Here is a 20,506-nt window from a genome sequence, read left to right on the forward strand (position 1 = left end):
CAGGCCAAGATTTTGGACTGTCCAGCCTCCATAATGGTGTGAGCCAATGCCTTTTAATACACATATCAGATGGACAGACAGACATTTCCTATTAGTTCTAGTTCTCTGGAGAACTCTGACTAATACAAACTCTTAAATGGTAAATTTTAAGAAGTTGCTGGAGGCTTCCTTCACTTTTTTGTTCCAGTCAGGCCCTGAACAAATTGAAGGATGCCCCCCTACACTGGGGAAGGGCACCTGCTTTTCTCAGTCCACCAATCCTAATGCTAATCTCTTCAGAAATGCTCTCACAGAAACATCCAGAAATACTGTTTGACCAGATAGCTGGGCATCCCAAGATCCAGAAATTGACACATAAAATTAACTATCACACTCAAGGTGGCAGGGGAAAGAATCTGTTGACCTGAAGATATGTCAATAGTAACTTCCCAAACTAAAATGCAAAGAGAAAACTGAGAATGAAAAACTAACAGAAAATCTAAGAACTACAGGGCAATTTAAAAATGTGAGCATGACAAACTACTAGGTGTTACTGTCTTAGTGAGGTAAGGTATTCAAGAAGTTTACCTTAAGGAAACTTACGAGGTTCTCATAGAAGAGATCCAAGAAACAGCCCTTCCTGGCCCTGGCAGCGGGAAGGGAAGATATCCTTCGTGAAAAACACCTAAAGCCTTCTCCATAAAAAAGGCCTCTATACCAAGGGAAAGGACCTTGCCAGGGTACAGTACTAAATCCTAAAACAAACTGGGAAAAGGGATTCTTACTCACTGCATCCTACTCCAGGCTTCCTGACTCACTTAATCAGGAAAAAGCCAACAGAAAAACCAGGGGTCAGCCCTTCAGTGAAATCAATTAGCTGCACACCAGCCAGGGAAAGGAGTAGGAGGTGGAGAAAAAGCCACAGTACTGGAGCAACGCTTGTGAAAATCATAGCCTCAGAACATAAGCCCACTAGAAAGCTGAGGTTTCATCAGAAGATGATAAAATATTTCCCATCCCCACACCTGACCAGCACATCAACAGGATGCCAGCATAATAATAGTGATTACTGCTGAAGCAGCTGAAAGACACAGACTCTCTCTGAGGAAGAATACATAAGAAAGGCCAAAGTCAGTAGGAAAAACAAAAACAAAGACACTGAAGGAATTTAAAGCCATGGCATCTACAGCTACAGGAAACACTAAACACAGCACAACATTCAGCCTTTTTAATACAAAAACCTAAAGCAAAGGCTTATCGACTACAGTTCCTATTACCCAAGACATCATGTATGACTTTAAACAAAATTTACGAGGCATGCTCCAAAGAAAGGGAAAAAACACAGTTTTAAGAGGCAAAACAAGCATCGGAAGCAGACCCACATGAGACACAGATGTTGAAATTATCTGGCAGGGATAAAAATAACTATGATTAATACATTCATGGCCCTAGTAGAAAAAGTAGGCAACATTCAGGAAAAGATGGGTAATTTAAGTAGAGAAATAAAAATGCCAAAGAAGAATTAAAAGAAAATGTTAGAAATCAAAACTATAACAGAAATGAAGAACGCCTTCAATGGTTTCATCAGTAGACTTAATGTATTAGTCAAGATTCTCCAGGGAAATAAAACCAATAAGATGTGAATATAAAGAGATTTACTATAAGGAATTGGATCCATGTTTATGGAGATTGAGAAGTGTCACAATCTTCTGTCTGCAAGCTGGAGACCCAGGAATGTCAGTGGTATAGTTCAAAGGCTGGAGAGCCAGAGAACAAATGGTATGGATCAGTCTGAGTCTGAAGACCTGAGAACCAGGAGTGCTGAGGGCAGAAGAGGCTTATGTCCCAACTCAAGCTGTCAGGCACAGTTAATTCAACCTTCCTCCAATTTTTTTGTTCCAGTCAGGCCCTGAACAAATTGAAGGATGCCCCCCTACAATGGGAGGGGCACCTGCTTTTCTTAGTCCACCAATCCTAATGCTAATCTCTTCAGAAACACCCTCACAGAAACATGAAAAATACTGTTTAACCAGATAGCTGGGCATCCCATGATCCAGAATTTGACACATAAAATTAACTATCACACTCAAGGTGGCAGGGGAAAGAATCTGTTGACCTGAAGATATGTCAATAGTAACTTCCCAAACTAAAATGCAAAGAAAAAACTGAGAATGGAAAACTAATATAAAACCTAAGAACTACAGGACAATATTTAAAAAAAAGTGGCTGTTCAGCATCCCTTATAATTCCATATGAATTTTTGACAGCCTGTTTCATTTCTGAAAAAATGGTATCTTAGTTTGCTAGGGCTGTCATAACAAAATACCACAGATTGGGTAGCCTAAACAACAGAAATTGATTTTCTCACAGCTCTAGAGGCTGAAAGTCCAAAATCAAGGTGCCAGCAGGGTTGATTTCTTCTCAGGCCTTTCTCTTGGCTTGCAGATGGTTATCAACTACATTCACATTATGAGGTACTGGGGATTAGAACTCAACATGAAAATTTGAGGAAAAGACACAATTTAGTCCATAACACTACACGCTTTGAACCCCTAAAATTCATGTCTTTCTCACATGCAAAATAATCAATTCACCCCATCGCAATAGCCCCTAAAGTCTTAATCCATTCCAAGCCTCAAATCTCATTAAAATATCATCTAAACCAATTATGGGTAAGACTAGAGTATGATTGATCCTGAGAGAAAATTCCTCTCAATCTGTGAACCTGAGAAACCAAACAAGTCATTTGCTTTCAGGATACAATGGATAAGGACTTCCGTTAGATCATAGCAGACAGGAGGCAGGACTAGATTGCAGATCCGGATACTGCAGCATTGCGGAGGCTTGCATTGTGAAACTTAACTCCAGATCAACTGCAATTGCAAACCAGCAATCCCGAGAGGATCCACAGACCCTCTGTATGAAGCAGACTGCTCCTGCAGGACCCAGGAGACACCCCAAATACTGTAAGTGCCCCAACTGCAGAAGTGGGTAAAGGAAACCCTCCTTTCCCGGACACACACCCCCACTGGAGAAGCTTAAGGTCTGTTTGTGGGAGATGTTCCCAACTTTACCTGGAGCTGAGTTGAGTTAGAGAGCCAAGCCAAGTGAAATACAAGGGTGGAGGAGGCAGCAGGGAGGCCCTGGGAGCTTGCTGAATACCCAAGCAGCCCATTCCTGCCTGACACCACAGGGATCCATCAGGAGAGAGGCTGGAGGAGCAGGGGATAAAACCCCACTGGAGAGAAGGACTTCCTTAGCTGAACTTTGTAACAATTTCAGTGGGGACAGAAGCTTCCTAGCTAGAACTCTGGGGAGGGCATGAATCCAGCTTACAGACATCACAGGCAGGGGAAGAACTAAAGCCCTTTCCTTTCGTAGCTGGGAGGCGGAAAGCCTGAAAGCTTCTGGCAAGTTTTCAAGCCCGCCCTCCACCTGGAAACAGACTAGGGGCTGTTGCAGGTGGCACGGTGGCAGTGGGACTGGCCCTTCGGTTTGCATGGGAGCTGGATGAGGCCTGTGACTGCCGGCTTTTCCTCACTTCCTTGACAACCTGCATGACTCAGCAGAGGCAGCCAAATCCTCCTAGGTACCAGGTTCACAACTCCAGTGACCTGGGAATCTCATCCCCATCCCCCACAGCAGCGCAGCAAGACTGGCCCAAGGAGAGTCTAAGCTCACACACGCCTAGCCTGGCCCCCAACTGATGGTCCCTCCCTACCCATCCTGGTAGTGGAAGACAAAGGACATATAATCTTGGTAGTTCTAGGGCCCAGTCCCTCTCTATTCTACTACAGCTGATGCTTTCTGCGGAGGACCACCTCCTGGCAGGAGGTCAACCAGCACAAAAATAGAACATTAAACCACCCAAGCTAAGAACCCTCATGGAGTCCACTTCACCTTCTGCCACCTCCACTAGAACAGGTGCTGGCATCCATGGCTGAGAGACCCATAGACAGTTCATAGCACAGGTTTCTGTGCAGAAACCACCAGGACAAGCCAGGGTCTGGGTAGACTCGCTGGATGGCTAGACCCAGAAGAGAGACAACAATCACTGCAGTTCAGCTCACAGGAAGCCACAACCACAGGAAAAGGGGGCGAGTACTGCATCAAGAGAACACCCTGTGGGACAAAAGAATCTGAACAACAGTCTTCAGCCCTAGACCTTCCCTCTGACGGAGCCTACCCAAATGAGAAGGAACCAGAAAACCAACCCTGGTAATATGACAACACAAGGCTCATCAATGACCCCAAAAATCACACTAGTTCACCAGCAAAGGATCCAAACCAAGAAGAAATCCCTGACTTACCTGAAAAAGAATTCAGGAGGTTAGTTATTAAGCTAATCAGAGAGGGACCAGAAAAAGGCGAAGCCCAGTGCAAGAGCTTGTATCAAAAAAAAAGATACAAGAAGTGAAGGGAGAAATATTCAATGAAATAGAGTGCTTAAAGAAAAAAAACAATAAAAAATTCAGGAAACTTTGGACACACTTTTAGAAATGTGAAATGCTCCGGAAAGTCTCAGCAATAGAATTGAACAAGTAGAAGAAAGAAATTCAGGGCTCGAAGACAAGGTCTTTGAACTAACCCAATCCAACAAAGACAAAGAAAAAAGAATAAGAAAATATGAACAAAGCCTCCAATAAGTCTGGAATTATGTTATATGACCAAACCTAAGAATAATCGGTGTTCCTGAGGAAGAAGACAATTCTAAAAGCTTGGAAAACATGTGTGGGGGAATAATCGAGGAAAACTTCCCCAGCCTTGCCAGAGACCTAGACGTGCAAGTACAAGAAGCACAAAGAACACCTGGGGAATTCATTGCAAAAAGATCTTCACCTAGGCACATTGTCATCAGGTTATCCAAAGTTAAGATGAAGGAAAGAATCTTAAGAGCTGTGAGACAGAAGCGCCAGGTAACCTGTAAAGGAAAACCTATCAGATTAACAGCAGACTTCTCAGCAGAAACCTTACAAGCTAGAAGGGAGTAGGGCCCTATCTTCAACCTCCTCAAACAAAACAATCTTCAGCCAAGAATTTTGTAGACAGCGAAACTAAGCAGCATATATGAAGGAAAGATACAGTCGTTTTCAGACAAACAAATGCTGAGAGAATTCACCATTACCAAGCCACCGGTACAAGAACTGCTAAAAGGAGCTCAAAATATTAAAACAAATCCTGGAAACACATCAAAACAGAATATCTTTAAAGCATAAAGCACACAGGACCAATAAAACAAAAATACAAGTTAAAAAGCAAAAACAAAAAAAAAAGTATGCAGGCAACAAAGAGCACAATGAATGCAACAGTACCTCACATTTCAATACTAACATTGAATGTAAATGTCCTCAATGCTCCACTTAAAAGATAAGGAACTGCAGAATGGATAAAAACTCACCAACCAACTATCTGCTGCCTTCAGGAGACTCACCTAACACATAAAGACTCACATAAACTTAAAGTAAAGGAGTGGAAAAAAGCATTTTGTGAAAATAGACACACAGACAAAACAAACTTTAAAGCATCAGTGGTTAAAAGAGACAAAGAGGGACATTATATAATGGTAAAAGGCCTTGTCCAACAGGACAATATCACAATCCTAAACATACGTGCACCTAACACTGGAGCTCCCAAATTTATAAAACAATTACTAATAGACCTAAGAAATGAGATAGACAGCAACACATTAATAGTGGGGGACTTCAATACTCTACTGACAGCACTAGACAGGTCATCAAGACAGAAAATCAACAAGGAAATGATGGATCTAAACTCTGCCTTGTAACAAATGGACATAACAGATATATACAGAACACTCCATTCAACAACCATAGAATACACATTCTATTCAACAGCCCATGGAACTTTCTCCAAGATAGATCATATGATAGGCCATAAAATGAGCCTCATTGAATTTAAGAAAATTGAAATCATATCAAGCACTCTCTCAGACCACAGTGGAATAAAATTGGAAATCAATTCCAAAAGGAACCCTCAAAACCATGCAAATACATGGAAATTAAATAACCTGCTCTTGATTGAGCATTGAGTCAAAAACAAAATCAAGATGGAAATGTAAAAATTCTTCAAACTGAATGACAATAATGACACAACATATCAAAATCTCTGGGATACAGCTAAGGTGGTGCTAAGAGGAAAGTTTATAGCCCAAATGCCAACATCAAAAAGTCTGAAAGAGCACAAACAGACAATCTAAGATCATGCCTCAAGGAACTAGAGAAACAAGAACAAACCAAACCCAAACCCAGCAGAAGAAAGGAAATTACCAAGATCAGAGCAGAACTAAACAAAATCGAAACTAAAAAAGTACAAAAGATAAGTGAAACAAAAAGCTGGTTCTTTGAAAAGATAAATAAAATTGATAGACCATTAGCAAGATTAACCAAGAAAAGAAGAGAGAAAATCCAAATAACCTCACTGAGAAATGAAACAGGAGATATTACAACTGACACCACTGGAATGCAAAAGATCATTCAAGGCTGCTATGAACACTTATACACATATAAACTAGAAAACCTAGAAGAGATGGATAAATTCCTGGAATTCCTACCCATCCAGAAGAAAAAATATATATTCCTTCCTCATATACTTAGAGTCCAGAAGAAAATCTAATATGAACTTATTAGGTCTTCTCATCTAGAAACTTTCTGCCTCACCAGGCACCTTGTACATTGTTTTGACAATCTTGATTAGCTAATCTCCAGCCACACTGAACATCAATCTGTTCCTTACATATGTCGTAACCTATTTAACCTTAACTGTTCCACCTTCTATAATTGTTATTTAGTAATAACATTACCTGTCTCCTAATTTTAAGAAAGCCTCTGGGGTATCTTTTATTCCTTCCTTTCAACCATCTACATTTACTTGTTTAATAAAGTGAGGAGGCTGGATTTGCTGGAACAGTTCTAATGTATGTGTTTTTTTCCAGACCTAATTAATTTTAGATTAACAAATTATAGTGGCCAACAGAGTGATCTCCATATCTCTGTTTATATCAGTTTATTTGTTTTATGTAATTGGCATTCAGAACAGAATTCTGTCTTTGTGACCACAAAGTATTTTTCTGGCCTCATGTACCATCTTTCCTGGATCTCTTTCCCTTTGTGGTTTTGGGTTAGAGTCTACCAATGAGAGGCACTGATAGAAGATTTGGAAGGAGACACCATTACTATCTTAGTGCAGTTGTCAGCAGATGCATAAAGGAGCGCTGGGCTTGGGGATCCTGTACAAATGACAGAGATGTGCTATGGCTTCCTGGTGAGCTCCTTTCAGTAGCTGTTTCCATGACCTTTGTTCTCACTGCTCCAACAATTGTGAGAATCTCTAACTTCTTTTATTAAAACCTCTCCTATTTGTAGTACCTCGAGTACATGCATGCACACATTTTTGTAATATCTGTGAAGACCTCATTAACATTTTTATTATAATTAAAGGTGTAAATTCTTATATCTCATCTCATTGTTCATCATATACCCTACACACACACACACACACACACACACTTCCATGCCCTCTCCACAGTCAGGTAAACTAGATACAATCTCAAATAGAAATAATAAAAAGTTCTGAGTGTAATTATGGCTCTAGTTATTCCCACAATAATCAGAATCAAATGAAAAGGGCAAATATAATTTACTGGACCCAACTACTTACACAAGAGCTATAACATGTATGGAAATTTGCAGACCACTTTGGTTAGCTTGATGCCATCACGGTGAATAAATCAAGACCAAAAAGTACCATTCCTAGACATTCAAAAGTCACTTAACAAAGGTAAAACATCAACAGTGTGAAATGTCAAGACAGACCTTATGTTGCAGACCATAGATGTAATGTCACCTAGAGTTAGAAAGTAAAGGTAAGAAATCTTTGGCTGAAGTTTGGAATCCCCTCACATCTAAAGGATGAGTCTCAAGAACATTAGTAATCTCCCATGATGAGGCCCATTATGGTATATAGATTCTCTTAAACATTCTAGATTCTGTTTAATCTATTTCTTCGCTGCTAATTTCATTTCCAGAAATATACATGCCCTTTATCTCTATGCTCATTTTTCACAAAACAAAGGGTTTTTGTAAAAAGCAAACTTTTCACAGGACTTATTGCATCCACAATGGTGAGTAATAGAAAAACCACAAAGTGGCATACACTGAACAATCAGAAATTTCCTTCTCCAGCTAACAGGCTCACTGTTACAACCTACCTTTCAATGTGGACCATTAAAATTTATGTCTCAGTATAGTAAGTGACAGATCAGTAGTAAGTGCTAATTTCACAAATACTCAGGGCTTGTCGCATCTCAAAAGACCGTTGGCCCTCACAAAAGTCTGTCTTCATCATCCCCATCTACCTTTGGGTGCTCCCCACTCTACTATAGTTGCACCTGACAGTCACCCAGGAAATCTGCAGTTTATCATTGCTATCTATCCTGGGTCCTTTATTTTTCTCAATCCCCTTTAGATGATCTGGGTTGATTTCTGGCTTTGGTCAATATTCCTTATTGCTGGTGTTATGTCATGTTTATTTATTGTTTAATTCCTATCAGTCAGGCATTTGCTACATGTCACTCAGTGTACATGAGGCACTGGGAACTACTGCAACTTCTTTCCACCTCTACAGCCTGGTCATAGCTTGAGTAAGTCTCTGACCTCTATAAGAGATCACAGGACCTTCTAATTCTCTCATTGAACCTTGCCTAGCCTGTCACACACCTTAGATTATGGAGAGATCTAGAGCTAATTTTTCATGTTCCAACACAAAGAAACTGGCTATTTTTAAACACAGACTTTGTATCAGGCTCTGAAGATACCCCTGTGAAATAGTCTCAACTACGAAGAAATTAACAATGGAATGAAAGAGACAGACAATTAAACAGGCGAAAACACTCCATCTTGATAAATTTAGAGATAAGTACTAAGAATGCTACTAAACACCTAGAAGGGGCAACTACTGCAGTCTTGGGGTATGTTTAAAAACATACATCTCTGGGATGTTTTTAATCACTACAGCACATATCAAATACACAATGATCGCCATCAATATGTAATGAAATGGAAATTGAACTGAAATGTTGCTCGTGGAATCTACCTGTGTCTGTAAATCCATAAATTAAATTTATGAAAAAATAGTTTGTTGAGTGATATATGAGTTAATGTTTAAATTGTTTGGGCCCACCTTCTCTAGCCCAGCTCTGAGGACTTTTCTTTGCTGTTATAACATCTCTTCCCTGATAACACAATAACTCACGAGGATGAAATAGGGTTTCCGGACTCTGTGATGTCCAGAGTTCTCAGTCACCCCAACCATTGCATGCTATCTATCTTAAGGGTAACCTTCTAGAAGCAATGCCTCACGTCTTTCAGATTTTTATAAGGCTCAGATTGGGCCGGGCATGGTGGCTCAGGCCTGTAATCCCAGCACTTTGGGAGGCCAAGGCAGGAAGATCACCTGAGGTCAGGAGTTTGAGACCAGCCTGGCCAACATGGTGAAACCCCATCTCTATTGAAATTACAAAAATGAGCTGGGCATGGTGGCTGGCGCCTGTAGTCCCCCAGCTATACGGGAGGCTGAGGCTGTGCTTGAACCTGGGAAGCAGAGGTTGCAGCAAGCTGGGATTTCACCACTGCACTCCAGCCTGGGCAACAGAGCAAGACTCCATCTCAAAAAAAAAAAAAAAAAAAGCAGATTGGATGGCCAGGCACAATGGCTCACACCTGTAATCCCAGCATTTTGGGAGGCCGAAGTGGGCAGATCCCCTGAAGTCAGGAGTTCGAAACCAGCCTGGCCAACATGGCAAAACCCCATCTCTACTAAAAATACAAAAATTACTCGGGCACAGTGGTGGACACCTGTAATCCCAGCTACTTGGGAGGCTGAGGCAGGAGAATCACTTGAACCCGGGAGGCGGAGGTAGGTTGCAGTGAGCCAAGATCATGCCATTGCACTCCAGCCTGGGTGACAGAGCGAGACTCCATCTCAAAAAAAAAAAAAAAAAAGGAAAAAAGATTCAGATTGGACAAGTGATTTCAATGGTGGCCATTTCTGGTCAAGTGAAGGCACTGATACAGACCGCAGCTGCAGGCAGCTTAGCCTCCCAATGCAAGCGTCTCAGGGAAGCATATGCACCTGGTAATCACACCCCTCCACCTGGGACTAGACGTGTTCACATCCAAAAGAAGCAATCATATTTTAAGGGGCTTGTAGTTCACAAAGTCCTTCAGTTCTAGAATCTCTTTGGATCCTCACAATAGTCCTGAAGTTCAGATGAGGATATTTGTTCTGAATGATTAAATAAATTGACTGGGTCAGGCCAATAGTGAGGGCAGAACTTCCTGATGGCACAGCCTGGGCTCAGCCCATCCTCCTACGGTGTTTTCTGCTTTCAAGGCTTTGATGCTATGAAGAAAAGCATATACCTCACAGTGACATTACTGTCTAAGAAGCAGACAGCTTGGCACCATGCCTTGAAAGAAATCAGACATATATTTTTGAATAAAAACATCTACATTGCAATTTCCAATACAAGTCTTTTCCTTCTTGTTGATTCATCCTCAAGTTTTTGCAAAAATGAAATAAGGCATGAGCCAGAACAACTGACAAAATAAGCAAAAGTATAGCGGGGTGTGGGAATGTTGTTTTCCACAACTTTGTTAGAACAAGAAAGCCAGAGAAAACAGTAATTCCTAAGAAGCTTCTCTGACTCTACTCCAAGAAAAATTGATAAGAAAAGTATACATCGTGCTGTTAAAAATTATCTCCATCTGTGGAGACGAAGCAAGCATCAAGCTCACAGTTATTCAGAAAAGTGCTGGTGAGGCAGTCGGAAGCAGCAAGTGGAGCCAGTGCCGACCAAATTCACGCCCATCAGAGCCCCGAGCATTAGGTAGAAAGGATGAGGCTCTCTGCCTGTTTGTAGTGTGTTTCCCCAAGGCCTCCTTTCCCAACTCAATTCTTATTACAATACTACTCCCTGCCGGTGCAGTGACTCACACCCATAATCCCAGCACTTTGGGAGGCCAAGGAGGGCAAATCACTTGAGTCCAGGAGTTCAAGACCAGCCTGGCCAACATGGCAAAACCCCATCTCCACTAAAAATACAAAACTTAGCTGGGTGTAGTGACGGACGCCTGTAATCCTAGCTACTTGGGAGGCTGAGGCACAAGAATCGCTTGAACCCAAGAGGTGGAGGCTCCAGTGAGCCAGAATTGTGCTACTACGTTCCATCCGGGGCAACAGAACAAAGACTGTGTCTTTAAAAAAGCAAAAGTGAAAACAAAAAAAAAGCAGTACAACTCCCTATATAGGTTTTTATTATTCTGATACTGTGCTGTAATTGTGGAGAGTTACTGGACAAATCTTTTATGTTTAGTTATTCCAATGCATACAATAAGGACATGTTATTTGAGGAGAAAACAAACCTGCTCTCTGAGTGCTGTGATGGTTTCCTGAATTTCCACTGCAAACGTGCTGAAATCTTGGGAGAACTTTGTTTTTGCCAGAACTGTCACATTTCTAGCATCTTCACCCACATATATTTTATCTTGTTGCCTATTTATAACAAGAAGCAAATAAAATGCTGAAAAATAAAAGTTGTGTGAGAATTTTAAAATATCATCAAATCTTCTTTGGTCATTTGGCACATACAAGGCATTGTGATTGGTGTTCTGTGTGATCTTAAAAGGAAAATGGTATGAGTGGAATTCAAAATTGAAATTAAACGGCAGATAAGATGATAATCCAGAGTGTCACATCTGATTCATGTAATTTATCTAAAATTATAAGAAAGTATTTCTTATGACATAAAGGAAATGTCATGTTGTATTACATATATATTTGATATATTATTTAGACCTTAAAGTATGTCTTTTGCTAACAAATTCTTCATTTCACTTTAAACAGTGAAAGAGCAGTGACAAATTTAATATAACATATTATCCAGTAGCCAGGTAGGAAAGCTGCTTTCTCTATTATAAATTCATGGCAAGAACTAAAATAAGATAAGGATACTATGAGTGACAAAAATCTAACCTTTAACCTGATGCAAAATAGCTCAGTCTTGATAATAAAAGGATATAAGGAAAACTTGGGTTGAATTTAAGATATGTTTCTTAGAGTTTACTGAAACTTTCAAAAAACAGAAGCAAATAACTAATTTGGGAAATAGAAATGAAAGTTCTTTCTATTTACAATTATCATGTATTGTTAAAAATATTTTTAGATAGATTTGATTTATTGGGTATGATATCTGCATTTCAAGTTCTCAATGTTTTTCCAAATTTTGTAAAAAGTTGTTCCTTGTGAAGAAACCATTATAACTTTCAAAATTGTTCTGCTTTATTCTATTTGAAATATGTCTTCCATTGTTTACCAAGAAAATGGCTTGCCAGAAACAGTACATTCTATGAGCTTCTAAAACAAGTCATAAATCAGAGACATAATATAGAGTTTACATCAATCAGGGAATTTAAAAAAGGGAAACAAAGAAAAATAACAAAAGTTACCAACAGCAATAGTTTAGTCACTGGATAACTCCATGTCCTCTGAGACACTGTGAGCTAGAGGCACCATGAATCAGTACTGACCACATGCTAGCTTCTATACAGTACTATGTTAAAACAGTTTAAATGTACAAGTGTTGTTAGGGATAATATTAATGCAAATGGTTGGACATTTTACTTTCATAATGCTCTCTTCTGTAAATCTTCGGTGTCTAATCAAAGGTATTTAATCCTGAAGAAGCCTGAATGAACGTATGGAAGATATAACCAACAGTCAAAAGACCACACGTGGGAACACGGGGAAGTGGCTGATGTTGGTGAGCCCAGATGTTGTGGAGTAGGACAGTATTCACAATTTAACAAATATGTGTGGGTATGGGCCACGCATCAGGCATTCTGCTCAGGTAGATGGGTGCAGGATGTGAGGGTGCAGCCGTTAGGCTCCTCACATTCTTTCAAAACAACAGTTGGCAAAGAAGCAAGACACATAGCATCCGCATTAGGAAGACAAATAAGAAATATAACCTTGTATTTATAGGCAACAATAATACATTTTAAGCTTTACTGATGTACAACTGATACACACAAAAACACACATATTTAATGCATACATTTTGATGAGTTTGGACATGTGCATATATACCTGTGATATTACAAAGTACTAAATATAAATATATTCACCACCTCCAAAAATTTCCTTATTTTTTTTCAAGTGTGCATGTGGTTTGTTTTGGTTTCTGTTTGTTTGTTTTTATGATGATATGAGATCTATCTTCTCAATCTATTTGAAAGTGTACAGTACCATTTATTAACTATGGGTACTAGGTTGTGCAGCGAATCTCTAGAACTTATTTGTCTTGCATAAGTAAAACTCTTTACTCATTGAGCAACAATTCTCCATTTCTTCCTTCTCCTAGCCCCTGGCAACCACCATTCTATTCTCTGCCACTAAGAATCCAACTATTTTAGATACCTCATATAAACAGAATCATCCAATATCTTCCTTTTGTGACTGGCTAATTTCACTTAGCATAATGTCCTCTAGAACTACAATGACATAGCACCTCACACCTGTTAGGATGACTATTACCAAAAAACAAAAGATAACAAAAGTGTTAGTGAGGATTATACAACGTTGGTGGAAATGTGGGTTGGAGTAGCCACTGTGGAAAACAGTATGGAGACTCCTCAAAAAGCAACATGGAACTACCATTTCATCTAGCAATCCCACTCCTGGGTATACAGCCAAAATAATTGAAATGAGGATATCAAAGAGATGTCCGCACTCCCATGTTACCTGCAACATTATTCATAATTAGCACAGCATGGAAACAATATAAGTGTCCATCAATGGACAGATGAACAATACTGTATTGTACACTGACAAATGTGTTAAGAGGTATGATCTCATGTTAAGTGTTCTTATCACAATAAAATAAAATTAATAAAGTAAAATAAAATATATAAAAAATAAAGTTTTACCCATAAAAAATAGTATATGCTATTTAAGAAGATTTGCAAAATGCAGTAAACTATAAGAGAAAAATCATCAGTACTCAATTAAAAAATAGGGGAGGGGTGACCTATATTCATAAGACTACACTTTTAACATAATTATTTATATTTTTAGTTTATTATTTCATTTACAAATAGGTTTTTTCCATAGTAAAGGTAGCACATGTTATTTTAGAAAAAAATTGTTTAAGCAGAAGTTCAGAAGAAAAAAATACCACTTAAATTATTCAGGAAAAATGATTCTTTTATCTCAAAAATTACTTTGCATTGTTGATTTCAGATTGAAAAAAAAATTTAGAAATCTCTGAAAAGCACACAATATGAAGAATAAAATCCCTGATAGTCTCAAACAAACATGAATGCATAAATAAGTAAGAAGGCAATGCCTTCTGCCTGGGAGCAGAGCAGTAATGAGTCTGGGAAGCTGTGTAAAGAGAATCCCATGTCAGGTCCATGTAGTTAGTGCCTGCTCTGCACAGGCAGGAGTCAAAGTGCTAGCATACACTTTGTGTCACTTAACTGCTTAGTAGTTCTACAAGACACTTTAACTAGCCTGTGTTTCAGGTAAGAATACTGCAGCTTAGAAAGTTGTTAACATGTCCACAGTACATAGAGCTGTTAAACTGCACAGCTGGGATGCAGATTAGTATTCAAAAAAAAAAAAAAGGCCTTGCTCTTAACCAGCACATAGTCTATTTTCCATCCATAGAGAGTGATGGGTAATTTAAAGAATGATCAGATTTACATTTTAGACAATTTGGAAGGATAGAAGAGAGGCAAAGAGCCCAGGTAGGAAGGTTATTGCAAAAAATGAAAGACAAAAACCCAAGACACTGTGAATGTTGCTATATTTCGGATTCTTACCAAAAACATAAAACTCAACATATTGCTTATAAAAAAAGACTCTTGGATATAGTATTGAAAGGAAGCTTTAATTTGTGACCAAGACAGAAGAAAGAAAAGATAGAGAAGAGAGGATAAGTGCAAATAAAATGGGCACACAGAGAAAACAAGAAGTGAAATTATAACCGCAGTTATTTGTGCATGTTGGTTGAGGGAATTTGACCTCCTCTGGTCTAAACAACTATGGTACATTTAAGAACAACAGAAACAATCTATAAAGGATTGCTAAAGCGTGTGTTGTTATAAAACAAAACAAATCAGAGCTCTTCTTACCTTTTTATTGTCAGATTAATGATAAACTGAACTCATAATTGTAAGGTGTATGTTTGAGTAAAAGTTTGATAAGATTGGCAGGAGGCTAAAAATAAAATTAACCAATCTTTAGCTGAGGCAACATCTGAGCTGGGCTTCAATGGGGCCACCCAGAGTATTAAGTGTTTCAATAATAAGTTAATTTTATCTCAAAAACAAGCAAAATGAGTCTTTGTGGTAAAAGCTGGGTGTGGCTGTAGAAAAGGACAGAAGGTAGTAATGGGTGTCGTTATCCATGCCTGTGCTTGTGGACACGACTGGAAGGGACTGATCCCCATCACCATCTTATAAAACAAGAGAAATTGCCCTCCAATATGTGAGTCCAGTACCCACTTCTGATGACACACTGGTAAAACGCTTCACCTGAATCAATAGAAAAACAGATGAAATGCTAAATAAAAGGGCCAAGTGAATGTTTCCAACACTCAGATTATTTAAAAAATGGTTCTCACTAGGACTCCAACTCCTGATCAGAGTTCTAATTACCTTGCAGGGATTAGCTCCAGGAACACAAAATATATTTCATTTCCTTACCCTGGAATTTACAGCTCTTCACTCTTTGCCTCAACCTTCTTTCAGAACGTTCTGGAAGAATGTTCTTCATTCCTAGTTATTGAACACACCAACTCATTCATTCATTCATTCATTCATTCATTCATTTTGGGGGTTTTGTTTGTTTTTTATAGAGGTCTATAGACAGTCTCGCTCTATCACTCAGGGTGGAGTATAGTGCCATGATCATAATTCATGGAAGCCTCAAATTTCTTAGCTCAAGACATTTTCCTGCCTCAGCCTCCCTAGTAGCAGGGACTACTGGTGTATGCTACCATGTCCAGCTAATCTTTTAAATAAAAATAAAAAAAAAAACTTTTTTAGAGATGGAGTCTCACTTTGTGGGCCAGGCTGGTCTCGAACTCCTGGCCTCAGGCGATACTCCCACCTCAGCTTCCTGAATATTTGGGACCAACTCATTTAGACACATGAGTTGTACCATTCTCCAAACACACCTCACTTCCCTTTGCTCATGTTGCTCTTTCAGACTTGGACTCTTCTAACTGCTATCAAAATCTTAGCTTATCCTTCAAGATCCCTCCTCTGTCTACCCTGTCAAAGGGCCCCAATAAGAATTAATCACCCCTTGCTCTGCACTACTCACTCCATGATTGGATTTCACATCAGTACTCATATAAGCACTTTCGTTAAGTGAGTTAATATTTGTTTGATGCTTAAAAGAATGTTTGGCATGCAGTGAACACTATAACAGCATGTGTCATTACAGAATATGTGTTATGGAATGCCTGTAAAATGCTAGGTACTATATTAGTATTCAGTGCTTTACATATGTATCCTCAAGTTAAAACAATAATCCTGTAAAGTAGGTATTACATGCCCATTTTACAGCGAGGAAATGGAGATTTGGAAATTTTATATAACACGCATAGTTATGAAGCAGTAGAAATAGGATTTGAATCTATGTGCCTGACTCTAAAGCCTTCACACTTCTGTCCAACAACACTATCTCCTCTCCTCAATTTTAAATCTTAGAGTACAGGGCCCATATATTGTTCAAGTTTACAACTGTAATTGAAGAAATGGATGCCAAAAATGGATTTTGAATTTGACTAAATTATACCACTTAGAAGGCAGCTACAGACAACAAAAATAGGATATATGGTTCCTTGAAAGAACCTGCATGGCCTATGAAGCTGTGAATTGCAATGTTTATTTTGGTAACTTAATTTCACAAGTATGTACTGACTCCTTATTCAATGAAAAGGAGCTACTGGACATATCTATGCCCAAGGTAGTGTTTCTGCTTTCAGAAGCTTCCAAGTCAATGGTAGGGAGAAACTTTTTAAAGCAACACTTTGTATCAAGCTAATATACAAGCTACACATAAGAAGTCCTAAGGGATTTCAAAGGAATAAGATTGACATTTCTCAATTTTCTAAGAGTTCAAAAATATTCCATCTTGGTCACAAATCAAGCCTTGCTTGCCATATATTATTCATGAATTCAAATCAACTTAACATGAATTAACTTAAATAGATACTGTTACCTTTCTCGCAAACAATATGCTATTTCATAGTTTCAAAAAGAATCTGAAAAATATCAACTCATAATGTCATTTAAGGTATCAAAACTAGCATCTAATACACATAGTTTTCTGCACTTTATTGAGAAAAATTCATTGCCAAATACGCTCTGGTTGGGCTATTGCAGAGTGAAATGGAACCCAAACACATTACAGAATTCATTCTGTGTTTGCTCCTTTTCATGTGATTCATCCTATATGTAAATAAGTTAACTGTGGTCTCTATTAAAAAAGATAAAAACAAATTGTAGGTTTGAAGCAAATCTATAGTATGTTGCCTAAAGAAATGAGATATTTCTATACATACCTACTTCTTAGATGACTTGACTCCATATCTTTATCATCAGGATAGCTGTATTGAGCTGAGCGTTTCTTTTGAGATTCTTGTGTCACTGCTCTGAACTGTCCTCTACCCCTACAGTCTGTGGGGAAAGAAGTAACCACAATAGCATCATGTGAGATGGGATGTCATGATCTCATCTAGATCATTTCTTTAACAGTCAGAGAGGGCAAGAGTACCAAGAAGAAAGAGTAGACAGCGAGAGTGAGAGAGATTCATTTAGTCCGTTCCATTTTGCTGGGTGACCACAGTCTCAGATACCTGCTTTTGCATGTCACTGAATCTCTGTTTTGCAGCAGCAAGTGGGATGCAAGGCAGTCTGCAGAACCTCTGGAGGAGCCCCAGGGAGAGTGATGTTGAATCTTAGTAAGGGCATGGATTACACGGCATCTTTTATTCACTAAGGACTTGGCACAATGAAGAAAGAAGCAGTAGAGTCCTGGGTGGAATGCTTGAAATTTGGCAACTCCTCAAAGTGTCTCAGGCACACCTGATACCCACTAGGGATTTGTTTTTTAAGATATCCCCTGTTGCACAACTGTACTGTGTCTTCCAAGTGGTTAAAATGGTAAGTTTTATGTTATGTGTTTTTATCACAATCAAAAAGATATGAGAATAACATGAAAAACTTGTTGCAAATAAATATGGAACTTTAAAAAGTGGTCTCTGATATAGTACGGATGTCCCCCCTCAAACCTGCTGTTGAGATGTAATTCCCAGTGTTGGTGGAGCCTGGTGGGAGGTATCTGGATGTGGGAGCGGCTCCCTCACATCTTTGTGCTGTTCCTGCCATAGTGAGTGAGTTCTTGGAGATCTGTTGTTTACAAGTGCGTGGGACCTCCCCTACTCTCTTGCTCCCACCCATGTCGTGTGCCCTGCCTCCTGCTCCCTTTTGCCTTGGCCATGAGTGAAAGCTCCTTGAGGCCTCCCTAGAAGCTGAGCAGATACTTGCACCAGGCTTCCAGTATGGCCTACAGAACTGTGACCCCATTCAACTGCTTTTCTTTATAAATTACCCAGTCTTGGGTATTTTTTATAGCAATGCAAAAACTGCTTAATACACTCTCTAAAATTTCATATGAAAACAGATGGTCTGGAAACTAAGATATTTTGAAAATGAAAAAGAATGATGTAGGAATCAACATTCCCAGATAGTAAAACTACTATATATGAAGTTCAAAAATAAAAATTATTAATATTGATGGGGAAATACCTGAAAAAATAAAACAGGATAACAACCCGAGAGCATCTTACCATGCAATCGAATTTAACACAGTATATTAGGCAGCATAAATTGGAAAATAGGGAGAGAGTACTTTTGTTCTGGGCAGCTAGCAAGTTATTCTTAAAAGAAGAGAAAGTGAAAACCACTTACATCTTCACCTTATCATATGTAAATTAAATTCAAGAGGAATATGACATGAAAGATAATTAAGCAAACATGAATATGAAATTTAGGATGATTTTTAAAATAACACAACAAACTGCAAATGCTATAACACTAAACAAAATAAGAGTAAAACTTACACATATGAACTCACTGATATTAAAACATACCAGAAATAAACTAAAACGAAAACATTCCAAAATTACTACAGTGACATTGTCTAGAATACTGGTTATGGTTATTACTTTTTTTTTTTTTATTTCTACTTCTACCTTTTGTTTTCAATTAAAAACATCTTTATTTATAAAATCCAAACACAGTTCACTGAAGAAAATCCAAGCCTTCTTATAAGATTTACAAGTTAATTATCATATTGTTGTACATTACCATAATTGGATAAAAAATTTCTGGAGGCCGGGTGCAGTGGCTCATGCCTCGGCCTCCCGAAGTGCTGAGATTACTGGCATGAGCCACCTCACCTGACCTATTGCTACTTCTATAACGATGAAGCCAAGACATTCTATATAAAGCTGTACATTATACTAAGGGACCCACAGGTGCTTATTTTCCCCTACTGTTATGCTGTTACCTCAACTTAGTACTTTACTGATAATTAATAACACATAAATATTTGCAGCTCTGAGTAAAAAAAAAATACATAGAAATATTTACGAAGAATACAACTAAAGAAAGTGAACTTCAATCATAAAATGAAACTCGGTCTTTCTATTTCTGAATAGCACACAGCTTTTGTCAATAAATATTTATGGAGATCGTACTGAATTAAGGTATTAGGCTAGGCACTGTAGAGAAAATAAAAATGGATAAGGCATGGTTCCTGATTTTCAATAGGTTGCAAGTATTCTCCCCACTACAATGCAGCATCTCCAGCTAAGCCAAATATCTTTCTTTCCAATTCTCATATAAAAAGGAAAAAATATAGAGAAAAGGCTCTGCAGATAAACTCTCATCATCTATGGTCTTTCATTATTTTTTAGAAAGATAAAGCTTTAGAATTTATTTACTTTAAAGCACTGATAGATTGTTCAAGGTCATATAAATAAAACCCAAAAAGCAAAGAATCATGTATATAACACTGCAGGTATACAGAGGTGAGTACACCTGAACAGAAACAACCCACCAGACTGCAGTGACATGGCAGGTTTCTTGTAATGTGACAGCTAAAATGTTGTAGTTCTGACATCATTTCTTTTAATTCACTTCGTTATTTATTCCTAGATACTGCCAAAGAAGTAGAGTATTCTTGATTGCTGAATGTTTGGCTCTTAAGCAAACAACATTACGTTTACATTTAAATGCAATGTTAGTATAGTAGATGCTTTGATTTTATCCCTATGCATATTTATCTTATATAAATATATACATATGCATACATATATATGTGTATGTGTATATATACACACATGTTTTCAAGCTCTGTTCTTAGGCTTTAC

General features: G+C 38.5%; 1 protein-coding gene across 2 annotated transcripts in view; it reads right to left on the minus strand.

Annotated features, from left to right (window-relative positions):
- The window catches only part of PXDNL (peroxidasin like), a 516,310-nt gene that overhangs the window by 9,233 nt on the left and 486,571 nt on the right, over window positions 1-20,506 (minus strand). The window contains exons 20-21 of one of the 2 annotated variants that reach the window (XM_054497848.2): window positions 17,633-17,747; window positions 11,421-11,550 (exon numbers count right to left, since the gene is read on the minus strand). In XM_054497848.2, coding sequence (XP_054353823.2) covers window positions 11,421-11,550; window positions 17,633-17,747 — 245 coding nt within the window. The remainder of the gene's footprint in view (window positions 1-11,420; window positions 11,551-17,632; window positions 17,748-20,506) is intronic. The other variant, XM_054497849.2, reaches the window with a different exon arrangement.

The sequence above is a fragment of the Pongo pygmaeus genome, chromosome 7 (genome assembly GCF_028885625.2).
Source record: "Pongo pygmaeus isolate AG05252 chromosome 7, NHGRI_mPonPyg2-v2.0_pri, whole genome shotgun sequence".
NCBI classification, from domain to species: Eukaryota; Metazoa; Chordata; class Mammalia; order Primates; family Hominidae; genus Pongo; species Pongo pygmaeus.